General features: G+C 58.7%; 1 protein-coding gene across 2 annotated transcripts in view; it reads right to left on the bottom strand.

Moving 5' to 3' along the window:
- The window catches only part of OSBP2 (oxysterol binding protein 2), a 57,048-nt gene that overhangs the window by 5,389 nt on the left and 29,544 nt on the right, over positions 1-22,115 (bottom strand). For both annotated transcript variants that reach the window (XM_070399420.1, XM_070399421.1), the window contains 2 exons: positions 7,333-7,589; positions 146-341 (listed from right to left, as the gene is read on the bottom strand). In XM_070399420.1, the coding sequence (XP_070255521.1) occupies positions 146-341; positions 7,333-7,589 (453 nt within the window). The remainder of the gene's footprint in view (positions 1-145; positions 342-7,332; positions 7,590-22,115) is intronic.

Genomic DNA, 22,115 nt, shown 5'->3' with positions numbered 1-22,115 from the left:
TGGGGTCACTGAACTTGTCTTTTGAGAAGTGGAACCTAGACGCGGGGAGACTGGCCAGATGAGGGCTGGCGTGGGACACAAAGCTGGGAGAGGCCGGCCGGGAGGGAGGCTGCGGCTGGAGTGGCCAGGCCGGCCCAGCGCTCACCCTGGCTGAAGTTCTTGTTGGGGTCGGAGGACCGGCCGGGCAGGCTGTTGCGGAAGGCCCGCTCGAGGCTGTTGTGCTGCTTGGCCAGCTGCTCGATGGTCTCCTCCAGGTGGATGCGCTGCTCCTGCTCATACTGCAGCGCCCGCTGCCATTTCCGGCTGTGTGCCTCCGCTAGTGCCAGAAAGTCCCTGCAGGCCTGGGGGGGAGAGTGTGTGAGCACAGAGCCTGTCGCCCAGTGAGGACAGGTCCTGTCTCCACCCCTGGCACCCCTGGGGGTCACCAACCCCTCTGCTGCCTCCTGGGCTGCCGGGGGACCTGGCTTTCTCAGAGCTGGCTGGGAACTGCTCTGGCGGCGCCCCTCCCAGCGGCGTCCTCTCTGTGAGACCACAGTGTCTGGCAGACCCTGTGCTCACAGCTCCCAGTCTCAGCTCACCCAGCAACATCCTCCAGGTGGGAGGAGGGGGTCATCCCCATTCACACATCAGCAACCAGAGGCTCCGTTCCCAGCAGCTCCTCTGCAAGACCTTGGGCCACTTCAGTCCAGGGGCCTCCCACCCTCCCTCAAGGTCAGGGTGCGGGTCCCATGTGGCCACACCTAAGCCACCATAACCCGCTTCTCCAGAAGGGCCGGGGTTTATCCTGACAGGTTGGGAGACCTCGGAAGGAAAGCCGTCTCCTTATGCTTACCAGGCTCCCGGGAGGGGAGCGCCTGCACCCGGGGCCGTCCCAAGTCGGGGGCTCTTTTGAGTTTGCAAATAATGGATCTATAGGGCACCCCTGCTCCTGTGGAGCGGCCCTCATGGACTCCCCTGCAGTGTGGGGCCCTCGAGGTGGGCCTGGGTGAGCCCCCTGTGGAGCCAAGCCTTTATCCTCTGGGTCCTCCAGTGGCCTCCACCTCGCCCCAGTTCCCATCCCTTCCTCACCACTGCAGCCTGCAGGTGAGGCCCCTGACTGCACACCAGTGACCACCACCCCAACTCGAAGGCACCTCTTTGCTGGGTCCGCACCAGCAGGTGGAAGAGGTGGTGGTGGGGAGGCGGTTAGAAATGTTCCAGATGCTTACAGGGACCCCCACCCCCATTCCACAGGCAGTGAACCTGAGCTCAGGTCACACAGCGGGGTCCCAGGCGGGTCATGAGCAAGGATGTCGGGGAAGAACCCTGTTGAAGCACCAGGACTCGGCCCTGCCTGCCTCCCAGCACCTGCAGGACAGGCTGGCGAGGAGCAGCAAGGGGACAGGAGTGCGACCCCTGGGACAGGCCACATGTGGCTGGGCTGGATACAAGATCAGAACGTCACAGCTGCCTACAGAGGGGATGGGGCTGAGGCTGCTGCACCACAGTATCTAAGGCACTGGTTCTCAACCTTCTGGCCCTTTAAATACAGTTCCTCATGTTGTGACCCAACCATAAAATTATTTTCGTTTCTACTTCATAACTGTCATGTTGCTACTGTTAGGAATCGTCATGTAAATATCTGATACACAGGATGGTCTTAGGCGACCCCTGTGAAAGGGTCGTTCGACCGCCAAAGGGGTCGTGACCCAGAGGTTGAGAACCGCTGATCTAAGGGCTCACATAGCTGGACCAGGGCCTTCACCACTGCCACTGGGCGGGGCGGGGGTGCGGGGGAGGCGGGTACCTGCAGTAGATGAGCTGCTCCAGTCATCTGGGAGCTATGGAGAGCCCCAGTGCACCTACCTGGTGTCCGTCCCCAACGCCCAGGGCTTCCTCTGGCACTGCCACCCTTCTCCCAGCCCCATCCTGGCCACACAGCACAAAGGCAGGAGCTGGCCTGGCCCCTGCGCCCGCCCGGGGAATGCTGAGCTGGGCTGTGGACTACTGTTTGCCCACTAAGCTGGATTAGCCTGGGGCCCAGCAGGGGAGCTGCTGGGGGGGGGATCCAGGGAAGGCCTGGCTGGTCCAGGCTCCGAACCCAGTCACATTTCCCCTGAGACACTGCCACGCTCTCAGAGTGGGGCACCCGGAGGCCCCTGCCCACACGACACTTGCTGCTGAACCACGCACGGGGCAGGGAGCAGGCAGGATAAGGAGCCCAGCGTCCGGGCCCCTCACAGGCACGGCCTCACTGCCCACCCTGGGCAGGACTGTGGCCTCCTGGGCCTTGGAGTCCTCGTGGGACAAACAGAGGCTGAAACTCAGGACTCCTATGGAGTCCGTCAGGGTGATGGCCTTCCTCCCACCGAGGCTACAGAGGTCCTTGGGATGAAGAGCTGTGGGCTCCTACCTCCAGAGGGCGGGAGTGAGAACCAAAAGGCCCGGGACAGAAAGGGGGTCCCCACATGGGTGGGCCCTGCTCAGCAGCGGCTGGGGGCTGGGACTCCCCATTCCAGAGCCTGGCCTGGTGAGAGGCTGAGAGCTGCCCACCGACAGGAAACTGTCGGCCGAGGTGTGAGCTCCAAGGGAAGCTGCTGCCACGCAGAGCTCCTGAGCTGGAAGCCTTCGCGCAGGAGGGAGGAGGACAAGCTAATCGCTTTTGTGTTCCTAATCCTAATCCTGACAGCGACCTCGCCACTCCCCAAATGCCGGCAGGCAAGCAGGGCTTGGAGGATGCCACACTACCAGAAGCAGGGCCAGCTCGGGCCTTCGAGGCCAAGGGGGGGCCCTGAAGCAAGGATGGGAGTGCCAGACTCAGATGGGGTCCCTCTGGGTCAGGACCAGCCGAGCCGCTATCCTGTATATCCACCCTCCTGGGCCCTCGAGGCCGAGCAGCTCCCAGGGCCGGGCTGGCCATCTGCCTGTGCCCACTCCTCACCTGGCACTCAGCACAGGCTGCCCGGCACCCGCAGGGGCCAGCCAGCCCTTCCCACCGAGGGCAGTCACAGCCTCGCCTCGATGTGACTCCATGAGGCACCAGGCGGCAACTTTCACTGGGATCCAGACTTTAAAATAGCCCTTCCCACCTTCAGCAGAGCTTACTCCGTGCACACAGGACCCAGCACCATCTGGCCACCAGTTTGCCAGCTGAGTTTAGACAGTTCCAGAATCTATTTTTACTCCTCTCCCCAGGTTCTCCGGCAGCAGAACAGTGGTCAGCTGGACAGGAACCTTCCCACGGGCCCCGGAAGAACGAGGCGGGGCTCCGGGGCCCTCACCACTGCTTCGCTTGGGTGGGCGCAAGCAGCCCCCATGGTCTCCAAATGGGGCTCAGAGAAGCCTCAGTGTATCTAGCAGCCAATGGCTCCTGCTGACCTGGGTCTTTATTCCTCTGATGCCTCTGACCCGGGGTCTTGGCCCTGAATTGCTGCCTCTGCACCTGCCCCTACCCTGCCCCCCTCTGCCCAGGTGTCCCACTCTGGCCTGGACCTCCCCCGACCCCCAGCCTCTGCCTCCCCCGCTGCACTGGGCTCTGGCTGTGCTGGGAGCCACTCCTGCTCAGACTTTCCTAAGTCCCTGCTGTCAGGATCTGCACCGTCCCGTCCAGCTAGCTCTAGTGCACACACCAAAATGTGACCCCACGGGCCTTCCTCGGGGCAGTGTCCACTGCATCGGGCCCTGGAGGTAGGCCTGGTGGCAACCTCCCCGTTAGCCAGAACCCCTGCTGCTTTCTGCCCCCACTGGGCACCTCGACCATCTTTGGTCTCCTGAGGGGCTCGCCCACAGACCGGCTTTGCTCACCAGCTGGCTGCACAAAACCTGTTCCTGGGAAGGGCCCTCCTGCATCCTGCCCAAACGGTGGGACCGACCAGCACGTGAGGGCCAGGGCGGGGTCAGGAGGAGGTCTCCCCTATTCTCCCAGCAGCCTAGACCCCCACCTACAGGCCTTCCTGGGGCCTGTTGTCACCCCCACAGCCACTCTGCTGGCCCTTCCCCAGGCCCAGCTGCCACTCACCCTTAGCTAACAACAGGGACCTCCCAGTGGGGCTCTGACACCTGCCTCTGCCTCACAATACCTGGCTTCCAGGCAGTGGCTGCACGAGCTTCATTGAAAGTGAAAGGCAAAGTACTCTCAGGCCACACGCGATGCGAGGTCTCCTGACCCGGTTCCTGTTTCCCAGGCTCCTCTCCCCCCCTCCCTCCAGGTCCTCCCCCCTCCTCCTGCCAGTCTGCTTCCATGACCTCTTGTTCCACCCCACCAGCCTGCTCTTTCCTCCTAACGTCTTTTAACCTCCGACACACCCGGTCATCTCCATGGTTACAGGGCCTGGCCGGACCATGGAGGGGTCATGGAGGGCCTCCATGCCTCAGTGTCCACCAGCAGCCGCATGCTGCCCTGTCGCAAAGGGCTGGTTGGGGTGAGCTGGGCTGACCTGAACTCACGGCTCCTAAGGGTCACGGGGGTCGTGTCGTTGGAGGGGCCGAGTCCAGGCTCTGCAAGAGTCACCAGCTCTGAGGCGCCTCTCCCAGTTCAGTTGTGGATCTGGGTCAGGAGCAGTCTGCTTCGCTCAGCCCACCTCCGGGGCCCAGCACTGCGGGAGACACCACCGCCACCACCTGCCGCGCAGCCCTCGGTGCCTCCGACTGAGAGGGCTGAGAGGAGATGTGCTGGGCGGCTCAGGGAGGTCCCAAGGGCGCAGGCGGCAGGGAAGTGGAAGCAAAAGTCACAGAAGCAGCACTTCTCTGGCCATGCTTGGCCCCGGGCCTACAGACAGAACCTGCTTCCACAGGCCAGGAGGGGCACCTGGCAGGGGGTACGGGACAGTCAGACCACCCAGGGCAGGGTTGCTCCCAGAGTGACCATGCAGTACCGTGCGTTCTGCCCAGGGCAGGGCCCGCAAGGCCAGAACTCAAGGGCAAGCCATGGGGAGCCCAGGCCAACCAGGAGCCGTGTGCCAGGCCTGGTGACAGGTGATGGAGCCCCGGGCTTTGAGCACAGACCCTGGGGGTCACGCAGGGACCAAGGGCTGCGACCCCAAGTGCTCATGCAACAGCTGGGCCTGTGACCCTTGGGCAGAACGACTGCTCTGGGCCTCAGGGTGGCACCTACACAGGACAAATGAGGAGGAGGAGGAGGAGGAAGCTTCAGGACACCGACTTCACTTGGCTGAGGTGAAAAGCAGTGATGGGAAGAAAGTGGGCGGCTGCTGTCCCACCACCACCGCCCCGGAGGCCTGTCCTTCAAACCAGGGCCTGCTCCACCACAAAGATAAAGTTATAGGAAAAGAGTAAAACTTGAATTTACTTTTTTCACTTAAAAAAAATGAATCCCCAAAGCAGGTGATGGTAATGTGTCCATTCCATCATTCACCTAAACCACACGGCTGAGCCACTGCTACCACATCAGCACATCCCGGCTCCCAGTCCCACACCCCGGCCAGCAGCGGTTCAGGCTCAGTCTAAGACCAGTCATGTCTAGTGCTGGGAGCTTCCTCCTAAATGACAGGCTAATGCGCAGTTACCCACACAGTAATCCAACCAGGGAACTGCTGGGCTGCCTTTGATCAGACTCACAGAATCACCCGCAAGGGAATTTGCAGACGCTAAGCGGTTCATTCACTGCTCCTACGATCTTTCACGGTGCGCTCATTCACTGAGGCTCCCGTGTGCTGGGCACGGTGCCAGGCGTGGCAGCTGCAGGCCCCAGGGATTGCCAGGGGACTGCCCTGGCCTTGCAGGGAGGACCTGCCAAGATGCTTCAGTAGAAAACCCATGGGACGTGGGACCAGACGGGGTGATGGTCAGCAGTGGTCGGGTGGGGACAGAGTGTGTGTGTGTGTGTGTATGAGTGTGTGTGTGTGTATGAGTGTGTGTGTATGAGTGTGTGTGTGTGTATGAGTGTGTGTGTGTATGTGTGTGTATGAGTGTGTGTGTGTGTGTATATGAGTGTGTGTGTGTATGAGTGTGTGTGTGTGTGTGTGCGTGTGCGCGTGTGTGTGTGAGTGTGTGTGTGTGTGCGTGTGTGTGTGTGTGTGCGCGCGCGCGCGCGCTGCTGCTGCTTGCCCAGGGCCCTTTGGAGGATGTGTGTCCCTGTGGGCTCTGGCTGGCGGCAGTCTCTCCTTTCCTACGTGCATAACCCAGCCTCAGTCGGAGCGGATACCAGCATGGCCTGTCAGGCCAGCACCTCACTTCGGTGCCTGCACCTCGAGATCCCCATGGAGCTGGATGGGGAGAGGCCCTGCATCAGGTTCATGCCTGCAGGTGGGCAGAGCCCAGCCTGAGCGCAGCTCCCCTGCCACTCCTCTGACTCCTGGTGCCATCACGACCCCCAGGGTCTGTGCTTCCTACCGGACAACTCATTCTGCACTCAGATGGCAGGCTGCTTCCATGGCTTCACACACAGGCGAGCCTCACACCAGCTGAGAGGCTCATTATCGGGGAAAAACCAAAACTGCTTACTCAGACAAATGGCTTCCGCCTCGGCGGATGGGGGGGGGCGGGGGGGGGGGGAGCGGTGCTCCTGGGGTGGGTGGGGAAACAGGAACACTGTTGCATCGTTAAATGCTTAATCCATGTTCAGGGCATGCGGGGCCTGGGCCCCTAGAGTCGGGCAGTAAGGAGCCCAGTGAGCGGAGAGGGGTGGTCAGAGGAAAGCGCAAGCACACACTGACGATGGGGCCGACACTCAGGCAGCCCCAGAGCTGCGGCCCAGCCACACCCTGAGCACGTGGGCACGTCCTCGCACCTGCCGAGCGCCAGGACCTGTGGCTGTCTCTGGGAAAGGGTGTCCCTCCTCAGCCCCAGGCCCCGGAACCCCGGCCGCCCGTCCGGAGCCTGTGCGGTGGGAGCAGGGGGCGGGTCTGCTAGCCCCACAGCCCAGTCCACCTCAGGCCAAGATCCCAGGTGGACTCCAGCCTCCATCTTCCCCAACCCCCATCTTCCCCCACCTTTGGGTTTCCTGGTGTCGGGCAAAGAGCCTGGTCCCGACTCCGACCCTGCTCTGCTCTCCCTCCTGGCTTCGGAGGCTGGACCCCGCCTGGGGCTCACTAGGCACCAGGACTGCCCACTGTCTCTGGTCGGCCCGATGGCCGCCTGGACCATGTTCCCTGGGCCTGGGCCACCACCTCTGGGTGGCTTCCCCTCTCTGACCAACCCCGGTTTCCACCAACCGTTAAAAAGAATGTCCTCGCCCAGCGACCTCTGGGAGGACGAGGTGATTACAGGATCCAGAATGGAGGGCGCCAGCCCTGGGAAACGACCTGACGCCACCTGGTCTGTCAAGCACCCCAGCACCCGCACTTCCCTCGGGGGGAGCCCCGGGCCAGGGCAGCGGGATGGGGGGGCACTCACGTTGATCATAGCATTGGACGTGATGCGGAAGAGGGTGGCCCGCTCGTTCACAGCCTTCAGCTTCTCGCTGCTGTCGTAGGGGATGCGCAGGCTGTCCAGCTCGTTCAGGGAGCGCAGCAGCGCGGCACCGTGCTTGGCGAGGAGGTCGTGGCACGTGCTGAGGTCATCGAGCTTCAGGGAGAGGTTCTTGATGGTGCTCTGGAGCTCAGTCTTGTCAGCTGGGGCGGCAGTCTCGTCGTCGTCGTCCCCAGAGTCATCTGCAAAAACAGTTGCCATGGTGATCACTGATACTGACAGCAGGAGGGGCCTGCCGGGCTCGAGGGAGGAGAGTGCCCTCGACGGTGCCAGGTCCTGCCCCCCGCCAGGGTGAGGGGTCCCCCGGCCTTCCTGGGTGGGCACAGGCCCTCTCGGGTAGTGGGAAGGGACGTAAAGGGGGACCGAAGAGGTCACTGAGGCTCAAAGAAGTGCCGTCACGCCCCGGGCCACCCAGCTAGTCTGCTGCCTCCAGAGCCACTTCCTCCACACCAGCCTGCCGGGGCCTCACTGCCGGGTGAACGCTGACCTCCCCACCCCCTCCTCTCACAGCTGCCCAGTGACCTCAAGTGCCCTTTCCTGGGAGGCTGGGGTGCCCGAGGTCCTGGCCCACTGCCAGCCAAGCGGTCACAGAGCTGTGGGGGCCTCGAGTGGGCAGGGGGTTCGGGCCCTGCTGCTGCTTTAATGTGGAGCACGGGACAACCAGGAGGCTGACACGGGCTGTGGGTGCCAGAGCCTGTGACTGCTCAGGGGTTTCTGAAATCCTCAGCAAGAAACCTCTTTAGATGAAGGAAATCTGTAACCCAAGATACAACCCTTTTGAAAAAGGTGCGTACTATGGAAGAATAGACTTCTTCCCACAGGGGGCAGGATGTCTGTGGGTGGCCACGGTTGAGTCACTGCCCCGAGCAGGTGGCAGTGCCAAGCCAGCCAGTGACGTGGGGCCCAATTGAGCAGGGGTGGCGGGCAGCATGCATTGCACAGCCTGTCCCTGGTGGCCATAAGGAGCCTCGAGCCGGGGGCAGGAGCCTCCCCCCGCCCCCCCCCGCCCCAGCCAGCCCACCTACAGCCCTGCATGACCCAGTGTCGGAGACCACAGGTGCTGGGCCAGGCCCTGGGCCACTGGCTTTGTTCATGTGAACACGGCGCCTCGCAGGGGTCGGTGGTGGGCAGACCTTACTATCATTTCCGTTCTGCCAGGGAGAAAGTGCAGGTTCCCGGAGGACAGGCCTCCAGGGTGGGCCCTGCAACCAGGGGGCAGAGCAGGATCTGCAGGTCAGTCTGCACAGAAGGCCTCGCCTCTGCCTGGGTCGCCTTAGAAAGGCTCCAACAGCTAACGTGCATCTTGCCTTGCTGCGTGCCAGGCCCTGGGCAAGGGCACTGCCTGTCAGTGCACATGAAGCCTAGTGAGGTGGGGCTGGGGGAAAGGGTCACTGACGTGCCCATGGTCACGAGGTGAGGGAGCTCTGGAGCATCTAGAATTCAGACTTCGGGCCTTAGCTACAATGCCACCTTCCTATCACCCTTCCAGGTTCAGTACACCTAGCAACCAGAAGGGCCAGCCGCTGACCAGTCAGGGCGAGGGAGGGAACCACATATCTACTTAACTTGTTATTAAGCAGCATGCCCTAGTAAGCCCCTCTCAGGGTCCAAGTTCAAGTCCAGCCGCCAGGGACATGGGATGGCTTGTTCTCCCAAGTCACTGGGGTTTGGGGTGGGAAGACACCAGTCAGCAATTACAGACCAGCACAGCCTGTTCCCTGGGGATGGGGAGTGAGTCTCTCTAGACAGACAGTGGGAGTAGGAGAACGAGGGAGGCAGAAGAGGGTCGGGGAAGTGAGTGGGTGGGTGAGTGAATGACCGATCTTGGGCACATCCCAGGAGATCTGTCAGGCCCGTCAGTCTTCGGTGGCGTGCACGGAGGAGCCGGTCACACACAGGATGGCGGGATCGGGAGAAGGAAGTGAGAAGTAGGGGGGAGCACAGAGGAGCTAGTTGGAGAGCGCAGAGGGTGAGGGCCTTTGACATGCTGAGGAGCCTGGGCCTTCATCCTCGGTAAAAGGGAGTGTGTGGTGGCAGATGGATGGTGGGCAGATGGCAGGGACAGAGAGGTCAGAGGCCTGGCAGGGTTGGGGCCAGGGTGGCCAGGGGCTGGAGAGAACAGGATCCCTAAACCCAGCCCGGACATGATGGCAGCACCCACCAGCTCCAAGGCAATGAATGACCGGTAATGGCCTCACCCCGACACTGTCCCTCCACCCGGCCAGTCCTCAAGGAGAGGATGGGTGTCACTCAGAAGCTGACATGTGGCCCAGCCTCCCAGGCTCCCAGTGTCTCAGGCTGTTCAGACAAGTACTGACACAGCAGCGTGAACACCCCACGCCGGGGAGGAAGCAGAGCTGAACAATGGTGAACTCTGGCCATGCTGAGTAACCAAGTCTCAGTTAGGGGTCAGGGGTCCTTTGCGAGGAGCAAACCCACATGGGCAAAATAGACGGAACTCAAGATGCAAACAGAACTACTTCGTGTGACCTTCCTCAAATCGGAGAAAAGGTCGGACGGCACTGAGTGAGCTTCCGCTTTCTGAGGGGTGAACGGCAGATGCCCAGCAAGGGCCGTGAAATGGCTCCTCAGCTTCCACTGCCCTCTGTCCCCTGACGGGGACGCCCTTGGCGGCAGATTCGGTGCAAAGCAAGGAACACGCTTGTATGTATAAAGTTGCTGAGGCCTGCAGTTCTCAAGCTTATGGCCTTGGGGATTCTAGAGCTTTTATCACCCAAATATACTCTGTCCCCACTTCCCACTGGGAATAAAATTCAGCCACAATGAACATCTGCGAGGAACAAAGAACAATCCAAACTGCAATACAGCAGACACTGAGCTATTGCCAGAGGCAAAGTCCTACAGAAATTTTGCAACTATGTTAACACCAGAACAGCAGCAGCTGCAATCGGGGTTCAGACAAAGCCCCTGCCGGGCACAGAGGAGCCCTCTCCCTCGAGGCGAGGACTTAGCGCTCAGCAGCTCTCAGGAGGGGCCGCCAGGCTGCCCGGGTTGTGGGGTGCCTGCATTCCTAGGCTTGTGGCCCCTTCCTCATCCTAAAAGCCGGCAGAGCAGCATCTTCAGCGTCTCCCTCTGACTCTGACCTGCCTGCCTCCCTCTAAGGACCCTTGTGACTACCTGGGGCCCACCTGGGTAGTCTCCCCATCTCAAGACCCTCGACCACCCCTTCAGGTCCCTTTGCCATGTACCCAGCACAGGCCCCGGGAACAAGGACACGGGGCCACTGTGGAGTGGCCGCACCAAGCGTGGCTGGGCTGAACACCGAGCTGTGTTCTCTGTCTTTGATCGGACATTTGATTGGCTGGCCCAGCAGGTGGTCCCCAGAAGCTCCCTAGTTAATCACCGAGACTCCTACCTGCACACAGCCCCTCTGTCCCCCCCTCACAGCCTGGCACATATGCCTGACTGGTCAGAGGAGGTGATTCTGGGTCAGGCAGTCCTGCGTCGACTCCATGCGGCTTTGGTTACGTGCACTTGTCTGTACACTGGGGGTGGATAGGTACATACTTACGTATATATTGTTAATTCCCACCTGAGGATATTTTTCCATTGATTTTTAGAGAGTAGGAGGGAGTGGGAGAAACAGAAATGTGGATGAGAGAGAGACACATCGATTGGTTGCCTCCTGCATGCACCCCAACCAGGGCTGGGATCGAACCTGCAACCCGGGCATGTGCCCTCGACCAGAATCAAACCCGGACCCTTCAGTCCCTGGGCTGATACTCTATCCACTGAGCCACACCGGCTGCGGATATGAGTGCCCCCTCTGGAAAAGGACATTAAGCACCCCACGCATGACAGTGCAGAGCCGGGACGTCCTGGCATCAGCCTATCCACATCCGTCACCTTCATCAGCACAGCTCACTTCTGCGCATAGTCAGTCTTGAATTTACTTCAAACCACAAACGACTTGGAGCCAGAGGAAGCCACTGTGCCCCCACCCTGCTCCCCACTCGGGGCTCCCCTTGAACCCTTTAAGAGCCGCTCTGGCCGAAGAGCCCAGTGGGCACCTGAGCCAGGGCTGGGACCTTCTTTCATGGGGGGCTCCTGGGGTGGAGTGGGTTGCCATGGAAACAGCCAGCTCAGCGGAGCCAGGTGAGCTATTTTTACAAGTGGAGCTCTTTTACATCTTTGGAGGAAAATAGATCAAGTTTCTGGATGGTAAGTCCTGTCAGGAGGCAGCTTTTTGAAACCCAGAACCCAAAAAGCCACACAGACTGGTTCTGGACAGGGACAGGGGGTGACACGGTGGCGGGTCAGAGGCCCTATGGCCACCCCATTTGCACGGTCTCTTGCTGGTTTCTCTGAAGAACCTGGCTTCTCCTTCACCTGCCCACAACCTCCAAGGTCAAAACACAGGCTGACCGGAGGGTCCCCTCCCTCACACACCATGGCTGGAGGTGCTAACCGCCCTGGCTGACAGCAAAGTCCAGGCCACGGGGAAGCCCAGTGCTCACTCCTCCCTCTGCACCCACATCTGGCGCTGTTTGGGGGGTGGGCGTGCTGAGATGGGCCCTGACAGAGGAGCAGGATGCAGGGGAAGGAAGGGCGCAGGCCTGTGGGGGTGGAGGGACAAGCACAGGAGCCCAGTGGGGTGCTGAGCAGGGAGGGCATTTAGATGGCCTCTCCCCGAAGGCCCTGGGCTCCTCACAGTCAACTGAGCAGCTGCCCTGACCCCTCAGGCTCCCTCTCTCGGGCTCCTGAGAGCCCAACTGCAATAACATCCAAACATGTAACAAGGGGACAAAGGTCATGGATAGCCTGCTCATCTCTCTAGGGCAGTGATGGCGAACCCTTGAGCTCGGTCCCTTGAGCTCGGCGTGTCAGCATTTTGAAAAACCCTAACTTAACTCTGGTGCTGTGTCACATATAGAAATTTTTTGATATTTGCAACCATAGTAAAACAAAGACTTATATTTTTGATATTTATTTTATATATTTAAATGCCATTTAACAAAGAAAAATCAACCAAAAAAATGAGTTTGCGTGTCACCTCTGACACGTGTCATAGGTTCGCCATCACTGCTCTAGGCCCAGCAGCAAGCTGGACACAGATGCCAGGGCCCTGAGGGGAGACAGGGAGCAGGGGGAGGAGGCAGCCACCATAGGGGACCCAAAGGCATCGCAGGGTGGGCGGTGCAAGGCAGGTGGAGGCCTGAAGGCAGCCAAGGCCCACCACTGGCTGATTGGGGTGGGAGCGGGGAGTAAGGGACACATGTTGAGAGTCTGTGTGTCCTTGCTCACCCCCCGCTGGACCCGCTGGCGCTGGCCTGCCTGCTCCACAGAAGAGGGGGCACAGGGAGGGGAGGGTGGTGAAGGACCCCCCACACACAAGGACCCACTGCACCAGGGCCTGAGACCCGACTGTCCAGCGGAGGCTGATGGGCACTTTTGTCCCCAGCAGGACTAACCTTGACCCGTGATGCTCCCTCAGGCCAGCAGCACCATGAATGGGGCAGCACTGCTCCCCTCCCTCTGACTGCGCAGAACGGGGAGGGGACGGGCCTCAGTCCTGGGCCTGGCAGCTTTCCAGCGGGTGGTCTCAGTCCCCCGGTGGGGCAGGCTTTCATGCCACCCTGAGCACTGAGCTGCTGAGCAGGGAGTGTGTGTGCAGCCCAGCTCTGCAGACACAGCCACCGCAGGGCCTCTGAGGAGACACACAGCAGGTGTCGGTTTCGAGTGAGAACCTGGGGGCGCTGCACTCCTGGCAAAAAACAGCCATTTCCCATCTGCACGTTAGCACCTCAGTCAATGGCAGCAGGTTTGGTGATTTCTGTTTAGATTTCAGGAGGCTGTTAAGCCACCTGAGTTTGATCCCGGACTGTAATCTGCCGAATGCTGAGAAGAGACAGAAAGAGACTTCAAGGCAAGTCCACGGGATGACGAGTAACTCCAGTGGGTCCGAGAGCGAGTGGCTGGTGCTCAGTGACTGCCCCCTCCTGTGCATCCATGTGCTGTGGGGTCCCCACGGGTGACAGGCTGTGCTGCGGGAATCGCACCCACAGAGGAGAGGGCGGCCTGGAGGGTTAAGGATGGTGCCCCTCCCCCAGGAGGCAGGTGAATTAATACTGAGAAGTTGGGCCTTGAGGACGCTGGAAGGATGTTAGGATCTAATCTGGTGGAAAATCAGATGATAAATAATAAATTGTGAAACCCTGGCAGGCAGATGGAAAACGCAAGCCAGAATACCAGCGTCATCTTGTTCTTCATGACCCTCTGCAGCCATCGCCCCTCCTCTCTCCCTGGTGACCAGCACAGGGGTGTCGAGGGCAGCAGGCGCCCTTGCAACCACATTGGATTCTCTGGCAGCTTCCCCAGGAGAGGGGCACGGGCTGCATCCTCAACAGGGCGGCTATCAGCAGGACAAGGTGGGCCTCAGGGATGGGTACCCTACATGTAAGAACTGGGCCTGGCTTCCATTCTCCCAGAGCTGCAGGGGCAAAAACCTCATCCCTCAAACACGAGTCTGTAGGGCATCCTCTGTGGCAGAACCCTCTGCAGGAGCCCTGGCTGGCTAGCGAGGCCAGCACACAGAGAGGCTGGGCAAAGAAAGGGCCGGGCACAGTGTCAAAGCCGCCAGCCACATGAGGGGTGAAGAGCAGGCACATGAGCAGTGTTAGGCTGCGAGGACACCCACAAGCAGTGCCTCCCTCCTCGCCAGGAGGCTGGGACCCCACAGCCACACAGCGCCCGCAGGAAGATTGATGGCTCCAGAGCAGGCCCACCTCCCTCCAGGGAAACAAACCTGGCCCAGAGACGGAGCAAAAATAGAGGTGCGTGCTCGTCATGGCATCTGCTGTGATGCTGAAGATAACCTACCGCCCCAGCCTCCCCTGGCCCACCTATGGCTTCCACCTTATTGGGGTTTCCCTGGGGTCTCCTTTAGGGAATGGGGTGCCCATCCCAGGTGAAGCGCTGTGGGGTTCTGACTCCCCAGGGCCTCTGGGCTCACTCCCCGTCGCTGTCCAGGTTTAAGTCTTACCCCAAGGTCCCAAGGAACATGGGTAGCTCCTTAGCCGACCCAAGGCAGGTGCAGGAGGGCCAACCTCATGGCAGCTGGACTTCGGCCGGAAGACTGCCCCCACCCCCCTGCTGTGAACTGACTGGGCTGCGGGCACTGCTGCTCTGGCCTGAGCCCGCATTCAGGGGAGCACTGGCGCTCCCCTTTCTCCCACCTGCTGACATCAAGCCCCAGGCTTCCTCTCCCCAGTGCCCTGTGCTGCCTGCTGGGCAACCAAACTAGAAAAAAACCCCTCCCCTTCTCCCGACAGTTCAGGAAATGAAACAGTTTCCGTGTTTCTATGTTGAAGACTAGCCTTGGTCCAGTGAGCACAGTTCAGCTTTGTGTGTTGCTCTCATCAGAGTCCATAAGCGTTCCCGTCTCCTGACCCGGTGGCTTGCAGCAGCTGTTCCATATCCCGCTGGGCTATGAGCTCTGGTCTCCCCATGACCCCGCCTGTTGGGGCCGTGGTGGGAACATGGCGGGAGGGCTGCTTTCTGCCTTTGCTGGCGCTTAGGGAGGTGCCACGCTCAGCCCAACTCCCAGCACAGCTCCTCAGAAACCATGACCACACTTCACACACCTCCTACGTCACCAGGCACCACTGGGACCCGATCGCCCAGCAGTCCCCACCCAGTGAGAGGATCCCTAGTGCACAAGGAGCCCACCTGTGTGCGTGGTTTCTGCGCAGCACAAACGCCCGTCTCCAGGCCACAGGAGGTCTGGTGACCCGTCCGTGAGAACCCCCGTCCGTGAGAACCCCCGATCTGCCCCGGACAGCGTCACTGCTGAGCAGGCCACTGAAAACTACTCCCTTACACTTTCCTGGCCTGAACACAGCCACGCTGCTTATCCCTGGAAATCATCTGATGCCGCGTAATCACACTCAAGAACTTTCCACATGCAGCTGCCTCTTGGCGTCAACGATGGGGAGTGAGCAGAGGCGGGGCCCGAGGTGGGGGGAGGGAGCACGGGCTGCATCTGCCTGGCTGAGCCCCCATCCCGGCCGGGCAGGCGGGAGGTGCTACTAGAACCTGTAGAATGAGTGGATGGCATTGTGTTGTCTCTGCGAGGCGGTGTGCAGGTGTGAGCAGTGAGGGGATTAAGGTGCTTTGGGGTCAGGAGAAGACTCGGTTCAGGGCTGTCCTTGTGCCACCCCTGACTCAGCTAACACAGGAAGCCAAAGGGACGTGGATCACAGCCCGATCGCCCTGCGACCTCCCCACCTCAGCCAGACCTTGGCCACACAGTCCCTGCAAGGAATCGCGTTCGCCCCGCCTTCACCAACCTCTCTGGTTGCTCTCCCACCTCTGCAGTCCGCAGAGAGGTGGGTGGGCCCGGCCGGGCAGAGCTCGGAGGGAAGGCGGGGACGAGACCCCAGGCCCTGCGGAGGTGGAACCTCATCCTCTGCCCCACGTCTCAGAGAAACCAGGGGCTAAGCGGGCCCTTTCGTTGAACCAAGTTAGAGAGCTCTCCCCGTCTACGAGCCAAGCAGACCTGGAGTCCCACTTTGCTATTCATCACCCCTGTGACCTGGCATAGTTACTAAACCTCCAGTTTTTCATCTGCAAAATGGGTTAACACATCGGTAAAGGGCTTAACACAGTGCCTCGCCTCCAGCGAGGCCTTTATTGCCTGGCTATGGAAAGGGTCCATGCTGAAGGTCCCAGCCATATCCAGCACAGACCAACACACGATAACGCTTCCCTTTGGGTTTCCACACAAAAGCAAGAGAAGACGCAGCTGATGGGCCACGGAAGGGTAAACACAAATAATAACTGAACTTGTGGGGAAAACTCATGCTTTTTGGTTAGTCAACTGCAGGTGGAAACACTAACAGGGCACAACCTTATGCCGGTCAAAGACTCTCAGGACGATGGAGGTCTCACGCAGGGGAGGTGTCCACCCCCGGCCCCTAGAGCAGTGGTTCTCAACCTTCCTGATGCCGCGACCCTTTAATACAGTTCATGTTGTGGTGACCCCCAATTTCATTGTTACACATTGAACATAATTAAAGCATAGTGATTAATCACAAAACAATATGTAATTATATATGTGTTTTCCGATGGTCTTAGGTGACCCCTGTGAAAGGGTCATTCGACCCCCAAAGGGTCGCGACCCACAGGTTGAGAACCGCTGTTCTAAAGCGTCAAGGACCGGAACATTGGGCCAAAGGGCGCGGGGTACCACAGAGATGAAGTCACATCCTTGGACTCAGTGATCACACTCTTGGGAATTTGTCCCAGAAAGAAACGCCAGAGGAAAACTTTACATGCCAGCAATGCTCAGGCAGCAAGCAGTTTGGCTCTGACAATGTGGGAAGAACCAACATCTAACAGAAGGAAAAGGCTTCCCACAGCTATCCAACGGACACACACTAAGCCTGCGATAATGTGGGAAAGTGCTTAAAATGAAAAGTCGTGTGAAATGGCAATTTTGTATCCCAATGATGTAAAAAGGATGCTCACATAAAGGAAAAATACTAAAAATAGAGACCTAAAAACAGTGACATGAGGGGTATTGGAGCTCTGGAAACCCCATGAACATCTGGAATTGTTGCCTTAACAGTAAATAGCCCTTAAAAATAATGACTGCACAGGGGGTTTGGCCAAGAACAAAGTGTATCTGGGTGTGGGTATGTGCTGGGGGAGGTGAGAAGGGGGTTGGGAGGGAATTTCTTCCGGCAGATGAGCAGCTGCCAAATTGTTAATGATCTCACGGTCATGCCTCATGCAAACCGCTCAGCTTCTGATGTAAACATATCCTGGGCAGAGGGGAGCACCTGAGGGCTGGGCCCGTTCTAGCCTCTCAGGAAAGAACATCTGTCCTCTAACCAGCTCCCACCTACAGCCGGAAGGACGCCGGGTCTGCCAGGCCACGGAGGACTGCCACGGGCACTGCCCGGGTAGAGTTGGGCTCCCCGAGATTGTGGCCTCGTTCCGCCTCGCCACCCGCCCAGCCCGAGCAGCTATTTCTGAAGATGTGCGTCAGGCGTCACTGTTCAGCACACACGTCAGAGGAAGCAGAACAGAAAAGGACATTTCTCTCTGGCAGCCTGAAGCCGTAGCTCCATCTTTATTCACACTGCTCATCTGTTTGATCAGATGCTGTGCCGGTCGGAGCTGCGGGCACTTTACAGGGAAACCAGGTGTCGGGAATGACTCCCGTCCACAGAGGGAGGCGCTGCGGGACCCTCCCTGACGAGGTCAGAGGAAGAGGCACCTACAGCGAGCCTGTCCGTCAGTCCATGCCCACTCTCCGCCCCGGGCAGCGCCTTTCCTCAGAGCTCACGGACTGCTGCGCCCCTCGGGCCGTGTGCACATTCTCATCTCTTCGTGGCATGACCAGCACGCCTGGGCTCTGAGTTTGGCCAGCCGGGGGTGTGCCCCGTCATCTGTTCACTGGTGTGGGTTCCTGTCACCTGGCTGTGGGTGCTGTGCGCCCCACACAGCTGCTGGGACAGTTCTTAGCACAGAGTGACCCTCCATTCTATTATCGTCACGTGGTCAGTGCTGGCAGAGCGTGCAGGCGCTGGTCCTCCTCCTGCCTGTGTGGTCTTAGGAAAAGCACCTCTTTTCCTTTAGCCTCAGTTTCCCCATCTGTAGAGTGGCATGGCTGATGATCAGTTTACTTGCTGCCACTGATAAAGCCCCCTTGTGTGTACCAAGGACTTCCCATTTCCCCTCTTATTTCATGCTCCCAGGCAGCCTGGCTTCACTGGGTGGGGGTGCTAGAACGGCCTCTCCCGCATCACCCCAGGTCTCATTTGGCTCTGAAGTCTAGACTGTATCAGGCGCAAGGCCCCAAGGTTGCCCTGGCAAGCTGGCTCACTGAAACTGCCCTCCTCAGCCTGTGTGAAAAATACAGCAGTAAGCATTGCTCCCGACAGGCATCTCCTTGTGAAACACGTATGCACATAAGCACAGTGGGAGAGCCACACAGCCGTAATATTAATGTGCAGCTGCCATGTGCCAGGAAGAGGCAGGGGCTTTCATACATCACTGCCATCAGGTTCATTCACCAGGTAGAATTCTTACCTGTGGAACCCTACAGGTAAGCAGACAGAGGCTCCCCCAGGCGACATGTCTATAAGAGCATGTCCTATTTCCGTGTATCACACCAGGTAACAGTGAACTCTAGCGAGGCCAGATGTCCTTCCGCTCCCTGGCACAGGAAGGACATAACCGAGGTAGGCGCTACCCTAAAGCCTCCTTTCCTTAAGCCACACACCACCTCCAGGACTGGCCCGCCTCTCCTTCATCATCCAACCCACCACTGGGGTCCACTCACCTCTCACGAGGCCCTGACACCTCACTCACACCCAATTGAGCACCTGTCCCTCCCCATCCTCCACCTGCCTCTCATCCTCACCCTCTGACACCCAGCTGGGTGTTGACCTTAGGGCTGGCCCTGACCCCTGGAAAGGCCAGAGTGAGGGGTCCCTATTTTCTGCAATTTCAGAGTTTTGCGTTGGGACCAGAAAAGATGCAGAGGTCCTACACACCCCTGTGTGCACGTGCATGTACACACACACACAGGCAAAGGAGCGAGCTGCCAAAGGGCGAATTCAGAGCTTACAAGAGACCCTCAATGGGCATTTCTCCATTTGCGGCACCTGGCCCTGCTTGAAGCACAGAAAGCCAGACAGACAGACAGACTGACTGATTAATTAGTAGGTATAGATACACATTTTATCTCATTTCAACCTCTCAGCCAGGTAAGTAGGCTTAATACTGCCTTTTAGATGAGGAAATTGACTCAGAAAAGCAAGAAGCCATCTGAAGGTCAGGCAGGTGGTGGAGGAGCAATCTGAATGCACCACTGCCCGCGGAGCAGCAGCCTGCTGTCAGCAGACCCGTCCCCAGGCTCCTCCCATGTGCCCAGGTCCGAGAGTAGGAGGAGGCCAGTCCTCAACCCACTCCTCCCCTCAGCTGTGGGCTGGGGACAGCTGAGGCTCACAGGGGGCAGGGATGTGCTCGGGCCGCACAGGACAAGAACTCGGGTCTCCTGATGCCCAGCTGTGCTGAGGGACCCCCAGAGTAACAGCCCACGTGGTGAACCTCAGTAAGCCCTGATGCTCTCCCCACTGAAATGGTCCCCAACCCCCAGGGCAGGTGCAAGCCCAGCTCCCCTCAGCCTGCACAGAGAGGGCTCAGGGGTGAGACACATTTCCCTGGGACCCTGTTCTCAGGAGAAGTTTGTCCGAGTGACCTCTCATGTCACTACCTTTCAATGTGTCTGAAGAGGCCACAGAGGAGGCCAGTCTCACCCCATTTGCATGCGGGGGAGTGGGCCCCACCCCCACGCCTGCTATACCCGCAGTGTGAGGGGCCCACCTCCCATAGCTGACAGCTAGCCAGGCCTCCCCCAGCCCCTACCCCTGCCTCTCTCCTCTCTCTTTAGCTGGCGAGGTTCATGGGCATTGTCCTGCCTGAGTGTTTAAAAAATGTATTTTGGCCAACATTTAAAAACGGAGCGATTTCCAGTTTCTCCTGAAAACTCCACCTGGCCTCCGAGGCCACCTTCGCACAGGGCGCCCACGGGAGACACTGTGGTTTGCCCCTGAGGCCTCTGATACGAAGGCCCAGTCCTTGCTGCTACTGACCACTGCCCTGCTCCCGGGCCGCCTCCTGCCGGACAGCAAGCTCTGCTGCAGGCCCTGTTCTAAGCACCTCCCCGTCTCCCCGAATCCCTCAGCCCAGACCTACTGTGCAGAGGGGGACAGTGACGAGAGGGGTAGGAAGGAAGGCCTGGCCAGCAGGGTCTGGCAGTCAAATTGGTTATCCTGCCACCGCTCTGGTCACAACTGACCAAGGTGAGCGTCCTCCCACCACCAGGCAGAAAGCAAATAGGTACCAGCACCCTTGTGGCAGCAAATCTTCTAGAGAATGACAACCACGAAAATCATCAGGCCACTGAAGAGAAACAATTTAACACCTAACTGATAACGCACACTTTTCTTTTTTTCTAACTCCAACCTTCACCCTCAGAATAAATCCACCTAAATGAACAACAGGAACATCATTTAAACTTTGCATAAAGAACATAACTGCATTAGAAATGACATTCTATCCAAAATGAAAACTGATAAGACCAATCATACTTTGCAATTTTAGAGGGAGGGTTTGGGGGGGAGAAAGAAACACAGACAGAAACATCGATTGACTGCCTCCCACAAGCTCCTACTGGGGATGGAGCCTGCAACCCAGGCACATGCTCTGACCTGAACCCAACTAGGACCTCTGGGTGCACTGGACACGCAACCAACTGAGCCAGACCAAGGATTCTTAAGACAGCCATAGTATCAGCTTCCCATGAGATAGATTTCCAGTGCTCACAATTACAGACACCCTAAGACTTCAGATGTGTGGGTGCGTGGTGGGTTTTTTTGTTTGTTTGTTTTCAGGAGAATTTGGTTTATTCTCCTAAAATGGTTAAACTTGACTCCAGGGCTGAGGCTTGGAGTCTGCAACTTCAAAGATACTTGCACTGGGCCAGGGCCTTATGAAGCCATTGCATCACCGTCAGCAGGCAAAGTTAATTACAAGGTTTGTTAAGATCACAGGGCGTTAATGGCTAAAACAGCGGTTCTCATCCTGTGGGTCGCGACCCTTTGGGGGATTGACCGACGCTTTCACAGAGGTCGCCTAAGACCATCGGAAAACACATATATAACTACATATTGTTTTTGTGATTAATCACTATGCTTTAATTATGTTCAATTTGTAACAGTGAAATTGGGGGTCACCACAACATGAACTGTATTAAAGGGTCGCGGCATTAGGAAGGTTGAGAACCTCTGGAAACGGAACTGTTTCTAATAAATAATAGGTAAGTGATACTGTTAGGTCTACAAGGTCAAAGGATCCTCACTTTCCCCCCATATTTTTAAACCATAATATAAACACTCATTAAGGTAAACACAGCAAGTTTCACTCATTCAAAATCTCCAGTAACGGAGGTCTCAAGCACCAGGAATTTCAAGCCAGAGCTTCATAAATTTGCTCTAATCTTAACCGGCTAAGCGCTCACCCCCAAGTGCTGACAAGGGGCTCTCGGCCCGTGGTGCCCGCACACCCTGCTGCTGTCATTCAGGACCACTATCCCCGGGGGCAGGGGGCAGCATCCTCAGGGCTGGCCATTGCTCAAACCAAACCCAGGCGGCCACTTACATCCACTCCTGATCTGTCGCAGCTCAAAGGGGGCGGAGTTGGGGGGTGGGGGGATGAACTGAGCACAGCTGACACCTCAGGTGGCCCCAGGAGAAGCCATTGTGGGCACAGCAGCAACTCTGCCCATGCTCCAGAGCATGACACTCGGGAAGGCGGGTGAGGTGGGTGGATTAAACATGGGCCGCGGCTTCCCCCTTCTCTTCTGAAAGCTCTGGATTATATCTCGGGTCCTTTTTACAGGTTAATCAGACCAACGCGTCTCTAGCTGCAGCCCCCTCTCCAAAATGCCCCACGCGGAAAGCGAATCGAGCGCACGCCGCGGGGTACCGGGACGGGTTCCTCGGGGCTCCCCACGCCGCGAGGCAGTGACATCAGAGGCTCGCGTGGAGTGATCATGCAGCCGGCGCCGCGCCGGGAGGGGGTGCGGGCGGGAGCCGGGCCTCGGGCGCAGCGGCAGCACTAACCCTTCTTAAATTTATTCAGGCAGCCGGAGCTGCAGAAGGAGCGCACGGAGG

The sequence above is a fragment of the Myotis yumanensis genome, unplaced genomic scaffold (genome assembly GCF_028538775.1).
Source record: "Myotis yumanensis isolate MYYU_CA2020_CCGP unplaced genomic scaffold, mMyoYum1.0.hap1 SCAF_19, whole genome shotgun sequence".
Classification (NCBI taxonomy): domain Eukaryota; kingdom Metazoa; phylum Chordata; class Mammalia; order Chiroptera; family Vespertilionidae; genus Myotis; species Myotis yumanensis.
This window is presented reverse-complemented; position numbering and strand designations above follow the sequence as displayed.